This window comes from Balearica regulorum, chromosome Z, assembly GCF_011004875.1.
Source record: "Balearica regulorum gibbericeps isolate bBalReg1 chromosome Z, bBalReg1.pri, whole genome shotgun sequence".
Classification (NCBI taxonomy): Eukaryota; Metazoa; Chordata; class Aves; order Gruiformes; family Gruidae; genus Balearica; species Balearica regulorum.
Genome location: NC_046220.1, coordinates 6,996,109 through 7,008,409, shown reverse-complemented (window position 1 = coordinate 7,008,409; position 12,301 = coordinate 6,996,109). Strand labels below are relative to the sequence as shown.

Sequence of the window (12,301 nt, the reverse complement as noted above, 5' to 3'; positions counted from 1 at the left end):
GAGTATTGGTGTCTACAGGATACAGGGCACAAAATTGGTATCTACAGGAATAATAATACCTCTTAGCTGCTTTTACCTTTACTGAGGTGCCTCTGTCCTTTAGACCTGGCTTGTGTGATCCTTTTCCTTCCTCAGTGTCAAGATCTTTTATAAAGTCAAGTAAGCATCACTCATGGTTTACACTCAAGGAATCAAAGTGTGGATATTCATCAAGGTCAGTGGTAGGATCAGGAACAGATCCTATGTACCCCTGAATGCAGTGCAGGACCCTGTGTGTTGAATAACTTTGATCCTTAGAAAATTATTTCTAGGATGGGATGCCAGAAGACTGTGTGGTTGGGGAAAAAAATGTTTAAGCTTAACTTCTAATTATAGGTTCCAGGAGATTTTATCCATGCTTATGTACCCAAGTCTTACTCAAACATTGGCAAGTAACAAATATTCCCTGGGAGCATGAAAAAATTAAATCATTTCACACTAACTACAAAACAGCCACTAGTAATGGTAACTCTTAGTTACTACAGCCATATATAGAATTAAAATTGGGGAACTAGAGGTAAAAAGCATGTTAGTAACTCTCTGAGTAAGCAGCCAGCCTTGACTGCTTCCAGTGCTATTGTTAGTGATGCAGAACCACTGTATAAGCTGCAGGAGATGGTCCATTTCCTTTTTACTCATTTAATGCTTTCTCAACATTTTTCCTTGGATGATGAAATTGTGAATGATTAGGCTCTATCCAATCATTAATTATGTATGTTCACATGTAAGGACAGTTTTATTGTAGCTGTCTTGTGTTCCAAGGTTAAAATTCTCTATTTTTATTAAGGGGCATAGTGCTTGTATCACTAACTTTTAAAGTAAATTATTCTAAAGCTTTAAATCTGTCTTTTTATCTCTCAAAGAAAACATAGGACCACATATTGATGTTGCTATATAAATAAGTAGCAAAATAGTTTGATCTGAATGTAGTATTTGTTTAACATTATTGTACTTCCTTATTAATATATAGTGAAATGCAGGCAGGTGAAGTTCCTGTTTAAATAGATTTTTGTTTTAGATTTTTCCACTTGAAACATTTGCTCAAACTAAAGTAGAAATATCTATACCCAAAAAAATGGAATTTATAATGTAACTGAAAAAAATCTTAAGGCAGCTTAGAAGATACTACACATTAAAGTAACTGGTAGAGGTTAGTAATTTTTCCACCATAAAATGCCATCATTATGAAAACATACATGTTCCAGAGTTATTGCAGCCTATGGCTTCCCTTGAGTTGTATTGATTTCCTCAAATATTGTTTAATGGGGAAAGAAATCATTCTCATGGCATAACAGTGTAAGCTCCAGCTAATTCGAAGCACTATGGTGCAACTTACCAGGGCACTGGGTAGGTTATGGCCCGAGTGCCATTCACTCTTGTTTTTTAAGACTACCTTCAGCACTCTGTGGCCTCATGATCCCTGCAGGGTTCTTGGTGAATAAAATATGTGTGTCAAGATGATGATCTTCTAAACCAGCTAGCTTTTATGTACGTGTCCAGGAGACAGACTAGATAATCTAAAGACTATTCAAGCAGAAGGGCAACACAGTGCTTCATCCAAAGAAATGGAAAATAAATAAAAATAGTCAAAAGGCTTTATTGTTTACGGACCTTTTCAGTCACTGTTATATATTTCACCATCCAAGAAATACTAATTTTGAGGGAAGAAGTTAGCACAGGAGTAGCTATAGTTCTTAGAAATGCATGCCTGAGGGGGTTGAGACTTAGCATTAATTCAAAAGCCCCATTTTAAAGTGCTCATAAATCACTACACTACTTTATCCTCTAAATAGCACTATGGGTGACCATTTTACATACAGGTTAACAAAATAATGTCTTACTGATTTGAAATTGGTAAGTAATGTAATTACCATTTTTCAAACTCCTCTTTAGGACTGGCTTTCAAATGTCAGGCTCCACATCCATACAGCCATGGGTTAGGCATAAAAATAAGTATTGTCCAACATGTGGGGTAACCTTAGAGGTGATACTTGGAAGCCCACCACTGTCAGTGCCAGGGGCTGCATCAGCTATGCGGGCTTAGCAACATAAGCTGTAGACACCAGAAAAATTTACTAGACCAAAAATGATGCCAGTTGGAATTCCAGGCACGGGGTGTATGTTTTACGTGCCTGGTGAGAAATTACTTTGGGGTCCACTATCTCACATTGAATCAAAAGATCACAGCCCAGAAATTTTTACCAAAGCTTTTCTTAGCTTCATGTTTTTAATTCTTCCATCTGTCTATTTTGTTGTTTTGTTTATTTGACCTGCATGCTGTTTAATGTCTCCTGGGGACACTGTTCAGAAGCCTCCTACCTCCACCCTGGGTGGTACAGATGATCCAAATAGGACATCAAGGGAGTCCAGAGAATGACTCCAGCAAACAGTCACACCCAGGACGGTGAGCTCATCTAAACCTTTTCAGACGACAACTTTTTAAATGCTCTTGTCTGAACTTGGGTGTGCTAGCCAACGGCGCATCCAACCATGGTACACAAAAATTGGATTCATCAGGCAGCATGAATACAGAGATTGAAAAAGATTCAAGTGCCAGAGATGGAAAAGGATTTCTAAAACTGCACGTAATAAATCTGGACTTTCAGTGGATCATTGAAAAGCTGGAGCACGCCGTTGCTGAGCAGCCTAACTCGTCACCAAATAGCCTTTGGCTAGTCAACAACCACCACGGCATCTGAATCACCAACATTGCCGTTGCTTCTGTCAAGCACCCATAAAAAAAAAAAGCAGGAAAAGCAACTTAATTGTCAGTAGGTTTCAGACATCAAATTTACTATCTCATAGCTTTCACTGCTTCATAATGGAGCCTCTACCTGATCCTTCATCAAGAAAGATGTGAGCACATTATAAAGCTTTGTTTGTTGTCCTGTAGGGCAGGTACTAATCTGTAGGAGCTAGAGACACTACAAATATATACAGCTGTATACTGTAAGGATTTTCAAGATTACTGGGTTACTGATAAATCATAACCTTTGAAAATGTTTATAACCAGTGACTTTCTTAGAATTATAGCATTACTGAAGTATTTTTAGGAACAGACATTATTATGGATTATTGAAAATTAACATCTCATCTGATGAAGTACATATGGTTCATTGAAATAACCCATAACAAAGTATTTGTAAAAGAGAGATTTCAATTAGAGATCATGGTTTTGATGATTAGAATTAATGTACTCCTTCAAAGTCTCTGCAGATATTTGTAAAAACACATTCTTTTTTTCCCCTCTGATATCTTGATATATGCAAAGAAACATTTTCATGCTACCTGACCAAACTTATTATATGCTTGTCAAATTTACCCTGATTTTTTTTTGTCATCTGGTTTCAAGACAATATGAACTGGTAACAGATGAGCACCTGAATTGTCTCCAATAAATAAGCATTGAGAAAGAAACTGTATGTCAACCAGATTTTTATTATAACTTGATAATTTCCCTGCAGGTTTGAAATAAGTTTTTTTTACTTATAGAAAAGAATCGAATTGAAAAAGCTTTTTAGAAAGGGAGATATCAGGAGAAGAATAGGCTTTGCAAATAGAAAAGTCCACGTGTTAAGACTTAGGACACTTTGTCAGTCGTAATACAGTCTAGCAGGGTGAAATGTAAACTTCCTTACTAAACTGGATACAATTTATAGATTTTGTATAGCTGGATCTAAACTTTTTGCTGGAGTTGTTTTAAAATGTGTCTTCATAAACAATTCCCATGGAGATATTCTTTGTAAAAATAAACGTTAATAACCAACTGACAGAGAATTTACAGAACTGCAGTCTCAACTGCCTTTACACACCAGGGGATTACAGTACAGTAAACCCAATTTTATACAAAGAACGAAATATAAAGTAGAAGAGAACAAAGGGAATGGAGAATGGTTCTCACTGTTTTCAAAAATTAAAGTAGTGATATACTCCTGTTCCTCTCACTGAAGCATATGCATGAACTGTAAATACCGATGTTTAATTTTTGGATCTCCGAGTGATCTAAATGGATCTATTTCTTACAAAAAATGCCTGATTGTAGCCAGAATGTGTATAGCAGAGAACTTTAGTGTAGGTAGATGTGGTGTTTCCTAAATTGCCTGTCAAGAATGACTTAATCCTACTTTGCAGGAATTGCCTACATCAGTGAGACACATTCATTTCCATACCCATTCATTTAGGAGAGTCTCTGCTGAGAATGTCAAAGAGATGCTAATTATTATCAGCTATGTGATCCCTTAGGAATTAGGCTGAGATTGAGAAACCACATAATTACTAGAGTTACACCATACTCAAGGATTAGCGTGATGAGTTCTGCTCCTTTTTTTTGTTTTTTTTTTTTTTTCTTTCTTTCGTGGCTTGGGGAGCGGCTGTCACAGGCAGTCCTGGTGCTCATTGAGTGACCATTTTGTGACCACTTTGTCCCCTTTCAGTCTGGTTCGTCTGCTACCAACACTGTACAAGGGTAGAAGCAGGAGAGGCAGTAATAGTATGCGCAGCCTGGTTGTTTCCCCACAGAAACTAGCCTAAAGAAAATGTCAAGATCTTTGAGCAAGGAACTGATTTTATTTTAAATCACCTTCTTTGTTAAAGAGAGACAGGAGAACTTGCAAGTTCAGTTGAGTAACTCTATGGAGTAACACGTGCTATCTAGAGTTAAGCAGACTTCAACCAGGAATTCTGTTAACAGAGGGGCTCTGAAAAGAATTTAGGGGGCCTATGCCAGCAGTAATATCTGAAAATCTGAACAAATTTCCTAAATCCTTGTGACTCTGAAGAAAAAGGAATCGGGTAAATTTTTCTTCAGAACAGAAATTAGAATTGGCAGACTTTTATGCAGCTGTAGATAAAATTTCCAGGACAGGAGATTAAATAAAGGGCAGTCCTCTTCTTGAGGATGAAGTGCCTGTGTCCTTTGCAAATCTTTCCTGTTCCATTCCAATCCAAAAATAAATAAAGGGTTTTGGTTGGGTTTTTTTTGCTTTTTCTTTTCCTAGCTGCAAACTCTTTACTGTGATCAAATCCAGTTTACAATGCTAAATACATTTTATTTGGTGGTACATGCCAGAAATTTGAATGTTCCTGGAACAAATTTAACATTGATGATTGGTTGTAAATTATCATCTTATTTCCTGATAATTCAATAACATAAATCTGATAGCAGTAGAGTGTTCAAATATGTTTTCCTTTGCAGTGCTTCCTTTTCTGGAGTGACTGATTAACCTAGAATCAATCTTATGTATTATAAGCAGTGGGACTAATCCCATGGGGTCTGTGGCTGTAGGGTGATATTTGCAAAGGACACATCCCATTCTAATGTAATTTAGCATGCTGAGGAATGCAAACATTGAGAGAGAAAAAAGTATTTTATCAAGGGAAACAAATGATCAGCATTTAAGATACAAAATGTGATAGACTTGAGGCTAGTCATCAATAGGATAGAAATATAAGCAAATAAGAACACTGATGTAGTCTTTCAACTATAAATAGCAACATCCAGGTTCTGCTTTCACCCCTATTGCATTAAAAGTCAGCAACAGAACATTTGCAAAATGCTATTAGAGTATGTGGTGTTAATCTGGACCTACACAGGACAATTTAGCTAAACAAGTGTAGCGGCTCTGCCAGATGTTTTGGATGATAGGAATGAATTAAACGGAAATATTCATTTGGGAATGCTTTGTTCCATCTTAAATACATGCTAACGAGATGAAGAGAAGTGAAGTTATGTCTGTGACTGTGTCTTCTGTACGTAAAATCTCATGAACTACTACTTTTTTCCTTGCTTACAGTACACTTTTCAGGAATTAAGATGTTAAGAGTATGCTTTCTACCCGTGTGAAGTTAGGTCATTGTAGGCAAACAGCTCAAATTTGGAATGCTTCTACTCAATTTTTGCCTGCTTTGCTCCCTGTATATTTTTTTTATGGCAAAGCTAAGCTTTTAGTACTGGTTTTAGTCCTTTATTGAGAATAAAGCTTGTACTCAGAGGACCTGGATTCTGTATTCTCGTATGAGTACAGCACTGTTGTTAATAATTAGACAAGTTCAAGCTGTAGAATTTTCATTACAGGTGATGATATACTAAGAGTGAAGGTGGGTAGGGGTTTCTTCAGATTGAAAAGTGAATACGATAGATAGGAAAGTGCGTTTTTTTAAACAATTGACTTCTGTATATGAAAATAGAGTAATGCAAAAGTATGTGAGATAATAATATTTTTAAAATACAATGGGAATGCCTATCTTCAACCAGCCTACACAAATTAATTTTAAAACACCTGTAGTTTTCAGGGATCATGGTGCCACGTTAGTACACTAAACAATTCCAGGATCCAACCTTGATGCTGGCAGCTGATCCAAGTTGTCTGCCCCCTTTCATTGCTAGCACGTTCCCTGCGATGATTTTGCTCTATACCAGCTCAACCAGGCAGTTCCCCCAGCAGAGTCTGGCTAGCCAGAGACTGCTCCCAGCAGAGAGCTTGGAAGAGGCAGTGCTGTTCTGCATGGATGGAAGGTGGGGTGTATCAAAGGTCGTGAGAATGGGTTCTGGCATTTTTCTGCATTAGAGTAAAGGCATCTTCTGTTTCCAGGCCCCCGTTATGGGACTGTATTGATTTAATTTCATCCTGACTCTTCCAAACCAGTGAAAGTTACTTCTAGTTTTCAGTTTAAATTGTTTTCTAGACTGTTCTTTCTTATTTGAAAACTCCCTCTACCCACCAAACAATATCACTCTTCAAAACAAATAACAAAAATGTACAAGAGTTTTTACTTAAAGTCTTTAATCTTCTTAACACAAATATTCTTTTAGTACTTGAACTATGATTCCTTGTCTTGCTCTCCTGGCAATCTTGTTTCTTACAGCTGTTCTCCTGTAGAATGTATGTTATATATTTGGAACACTTCCTTTTCTTGATCAACATTTATTTTAGGTGGTTTAATTCACTGGCTTTCATCAAACAATACTCTTATCTGTATGTAAACTGGTACTATTCTTCTTAAAGGTATAACAATAATCCATGTTGTATTACATAATATCAAAGTAATACATTTAATTTCATGAGAAGTCAAAGAACTTTACTTCCACAAAATGGTGATGAAATCTAGACAGAAAAGTTTTTCAGATTGAAAAATGAGGTTTATGTTCAAGATTGTCTCTCATTTTTCCAAATGATTTTGTGTCGAGCAATGAATGATATTTTGTTGATGCTTTCTTTGGCTTTTAGTCAAGTACTGTAAATGAATTCATTAATGGGAATTATTTTTGGGCAGCAGTAGTTGGCGTGTGTTTAAAGTCTTACAGTGATGCATGATACTTCAAGCTTGAAGTGTATGCCATCTTTTCATTAGTAATTCTAACCTAAGAGGTAGTTTGGTTTAAAAGGAAGAAATAAACAAAACAAAAAAACTCTGAAGCCTATGGTAATCAACCATTACCTATGAGCCAGTCTACTAGTTTTCGTAAGAATGCATTCCAGGCTGTCTGTGAATGAGAAGCAGCCTTCTTGGTATTATTAAAAGAAACATTCTCACAATAGAAAGTGTCAACTTTATTGCAGAGGTTTATTTGAATCATTTATGTCAATGGTTTTTATTCTGCCTGGTTTTAATGGGTCATAAGAGCAAAATTTGGTTTAATGGGAAAGATTAGATTGAGATGTTTAGTAGAAAACTGAGACCCTTTCCCAGCCTGAAGTTAGCACAAATGGACTATGCTGCAAAAACGAACACTTCTCCTCCTTTTTTCTCACTTGAGCACTGCTGGGACTGTGATAGAAGACAAGCAGAATTTGTGTCTAAAGAGTAAACAATGCAGAGCATGAGAGCCATGAGCACCGTTGCATATTATAAAAGCAAAAGCACAGAGACATTATTTAACATCAGCATTATATAGGTTTCGTATATGCAGCTAACCTCTGGATCTGCTTTTTAGCAAAAGCAGAGTGTGCGAGGCGAATAGCAACAAGGAAGGATAAAAGCTATGTTCGTAAAATTATTCAAGTAGGTTCTTGACAGTAAACTATTTTATGTGTATTAATTAAGAAGGCACCAACTATAGGAAGTGATGTTGGAATATATAAAATAGTATTAGTGTAAATGTTAGATATCCTACCCTGAAGTGCTGCCAACAAATAGTAACTAACAATCTTGAATGTATTTTCAACATTTAGCACTGGAAAAGTATGCATAGCTAGTTAAAGTTTAGTAAGGAGAATTGGGCTGTAATTTAACCCTTTTCAGCATTTATTACAGGCAACGTATCTTGTCTGTACAGGACTTTGAAACTTGTTAATTAGCTCATGCCTCGGAATTATGTCAGCTAATAGCTGTTGTCATCCTACAAAGATCCGTAAGTCTGTAATGGAGTACAGTGCAGGCTGGTAAAATCTAAAAGTTTCTGATATTTAAGCATCTATTTACATGTTTAATTTAGCAGTGTTCTTGGTAAGAGAAACTTTTTTTTGAGCAACAGTGAAAATGTTACTTGTAGATTGCATATTTTCTCCCTATTTCGTTTTCAGTAGAGGTGGATAACAACTGTGAAAGGAATGAAGAAATAGGACCCATTATTTACTTTCAGTGAAAACCTTTGGTATTGAATCTCAAATTATCGTGTCTTTCATCCACGTGAAGATTAAACCTTCCTAAAACACACAGAAAGTAATAATCGGGGAAGTTACCATAATAGCATCAGCCTCAGTCACCACATTATTATTTAATATATTTCGGTTGAATTGTGTGCTATTCTGGATATCATTATCTTGAAAATTCAAAGTAATTAAAGATTTTATTTTTAAAGCAGGCATATCAAATCAAAGCGTGCTACAGGATGTTGATAGCTGGAATAAAAACATCTGCATACCTTCCGAGTGCATTAATAGCAAGGGAAAGGAGGGTTTAGGTTTAGGTTAAGGAAGGATCCAATTGTCTTGACATTTGAGCTTCAAGTAGGTAACTTTAAAAGCAGAGAGGGGATTGTTTTTTAAGTGTTGATACTATATCTTTTATGAATTTACATGATAATATAAATGTAAGCCAGGTATGAAATCGTAGTTTATGCAGTAATAATGGAAATTACAATTGTAGGTAAATGCTGGACAGAGCCTTCCTTACTTATCTTCAGGAGTCAGCAGAAACCTAGACGGTTTACCCAGGTTCATGTTGTGAGGTGTTAGGAATTCTCCCTGTTTTCCTTTCAGACTGCAGCTACTCTATGTCACTTTGAGAGGTTTAGTCTGAACCAGGGCCACCTGCTCCACAGGTAGAGCAGTAAGCTGGTGCCATTGCTTTTTATACACGGGTTTGCTCCAGATGGATGATTTCTTGGCTCGCTGAACAGACATCAGGCTGTCCATCAGACTTTCTGCCTGTTGTCTTCAGGGGATCTCCAGCAGAACCTGTAGGGATTTATCACCTGGAGATCTCTGGCAGCAGAATGACTAGTAGATTACAAAGTACACTGCTTGATCACAGCAATAAGCTTCTCTCAAGGGTTTTCCTAATGAATATTGAAAATTATTTAATTCTTTTTGCTCTGGGTGTGTATCTCTGTCCATACTGCAGACCAAGAGTCTGAACAAAGCCATGCAGTAAGTCGAACACTCAAGCTCCTTTCCCTGTGCCACATGCACATCTTCCTCAATTATTCTGTAGGGGACAAAGACTAACTTCAGGTACATGAAACTGGGCTCTAGAGTCTACAAGGAGGAATGAGGAGACTATCAGTATATTTCTGGTTTATAACTCCCCATCTTTCTCTCCCCTGACTAGAAAGAGATGTCGAAGGAAGCTTATCTTTCTAGTTTAAATTTGGTCTTCTTGAATTTCCCTTTATGTCATATGTTTGTTTTGACACCAACCGCTGTCAAATCTGAGCCCATCTTAGCAGTATAGAGATTTTAATAAAAATAAACAAAGATATTTTAAGAATTCTCTTGTAATACTTCAAGTTCTTTTCAACTGTAGTCTTTTTCCTTTTGGCAGCACCAGAACAAAGGGATTCCCTTCTGGGTAGCCCAGATGTCATTGATACTGCTCCAAGAAGAAAGCGAAGACAAAGGACAGCAAAGCCTGATGGGACAGGAGCTAAGATGGCTACTTATGAGACAGAACTGCCAGCCAAAGAAAAGTAAGCAGTTTTCAAATGTATTGAAATGTTTTTTTATATCTACAGATGTTGGAGTGTTTGTGGTTTGTGGTTTTTTGTGTTTTCTTGTGCAGTTTCATATTTTAGATCGAGTACTGTTGTGTTGCATTCTGTATAGTAATTTACGGAATTTTCCCCAACTTTGAATAGATGTGAATAATTAAATTGTCAGGCCCAATGTCATATTGATTTTAATACACTTTTAAAGTGACAATTGTAAAATTCTTTTCTTTAATTGACTTATTGTGGTGGGGTGACCCAGACTGGAGGCCAGGTGCCCCCAAAGCCACTCTGTCACTGCCCTCCTCAGCTGGGCAGGGGGGAGAAAATATCACGAGAGGCTGGTGGGTCGAGATAAGGGCAGGGAGAGATCACTCGCCAGTTACCGTCACGGGAAAAACAGACTGAACTTCAAGAAAAATTCATCTCATTTATGACCGAGCAAATCAGAGCAGAGCAATGAGAAACACAGCCAAAGCTTAAACCCCATCCCCCAGCCCTCCCTCCTGCCCGGCCCAACTTCACTCCCCATTTCTCTCCCTCCTCCCCCCCAGCGGCACAGGGGGACGGGCAATGGGGGTTGGGGTCAGTTCCTCACACGCTGTCTCTGCCGCTCCTTCCTCCTCAGGGGGAGGACTCCTCACACTCGGCCCCAGCTCCAGCCTGGGGGCCCTCCTCTCCCACGGGAGACAGTCCTCCACCACCTGCTCCAGCGGGAGGCCTTCCCATGGGCTGCAGTTCATCACCAACTGCTCCAGCGTGGGGCCCTCCCACGGGCTGCAGTCCTTCAGGAACAGACTGCTCCAGCGTGGGTCCCCCACGGGGTCACAAGTCCTGCCAGCAAACCTGCTCTGGCGTGGGCTCCTCTCTCCACGGGGCCACAGGGCCTGCCAGGAGCCTGCTCCAGAGTGGGCTTCCCACGGGGTCACAGCCTCCTTCAGGTGTCTCCACCTGCTCCGGCCTGGGGTCCTCCATGGGCTGCAGGGGGATCTCTGCTGCACCATGGACCTCCTTGGGCTGCCGGGGGACAGCCTGCCTCACCATGGTCTTCTCCAGGGGCTGCAGGGGGATCTCTGCTCCACCATGGACCTCCATGGGCTGCAGGAGGACAGCCTGCCTCACTGTGGTCTTCTCCAGGGGCTGCAGGAGAATCTCTGCTCCAGCACCTGGAGCACCTCCTCCCCTCCTTGTGCATGACCTGGGTGTCTGCAGGGTTGTTCCTCTCACATCTTCTCACTCCTCTCTCCAGCTGCAAAAAGCTCCTGCCATTTTTTTTTTAATCTTCTGAACTCTGTTGCCCCAGAGGCACTACCACCATCGCTGATGGGCTTGGCCTTGGCCAGCAGTGGGTCCATCTTGGAGCCAGCTGGCATTGGCTCTGTCGGACATGGGGGAAGCTTCAAGCAGCTTCTCGCAGAAGCCACCCCTGTAGCCCCCCTGCTACCAAAACCTTGCCATGCAAACCCAGTGCACTTAGATAACCTTGAGTAAACAGATTGAAGCCTACTAAAACAATGTTCTGTAGGTTACCAGATAGCCCTGCTGGCAAAGAAGGATGCGTTTACAGTAAGTGTCAAACTCCCATAGACAGCTTCAGCTGAGGTGTGCAACAGAAATTAGTAGCATTATGAGTGTCTTTTTTCACTGTGAGGGTGGTCAAACACAGGAATAGATTACCCAGACAGGTTCTGGAATCTCCATCTGTGGAAATATTAAAAACCTAACTGGCATGATCCTGGACAGCCTGCTGTGGTTGAGGAGGGAGGTTGGGCTGGTCAATCTCCAGAGATCCTTTCCAACCTCACTATCCTGTGATTCTATCTTTTTGCTTAGTTTTTACAATTACCTCAGAGCTACAAAATGATTGGTGATATCTTCTTCAAAAACTGATCTTTTTTTTTTAAGATCTACGGTAAGTTAGTTTTGAAAATATTTATTTTCCATTTTTATCTATAATATCCAATGCATAATAAACTGTTTAAACAGACATGGACACAAGTAGACTACAAAGATGTTTCCCAAGATTAGCAAAGATTTCTGTTTAAATCAGCAAGAGAATTATGTTATTTTGACATAGAAGGTTGTGGCTTGATGCCAGCTAGGAATGTTTAAACT

General features: G+C 39.1%; 1 protein-coding gene across 4 annotated transcripts in view; it reads left to right on the top strand.

Moving 5' to 3' along the window:
- Nucleotides 1-12,301, top strand: part of XRCC4 (X-ray repair cross complementing 4) — a 188,671-nt gene that overhangs the window by 112,581 nt on the left and 63,789 nt on the right. For all 4 annotated transcript variants that reach the window (XM_075741127.1, XM_075741126.1, XM_075741128.1 and 1 more), the window contains exon 7: nucleotides 10,024-10,168. In XM_075741127.1, coding sequence (XP_075597242.1) covers nucleotides 10,024-10,168 — 145 coding nt within the window. The remainder of the gene's footprint in view (nucleotides 1-10,023; nucleotides 10,169-12,301) is intronic.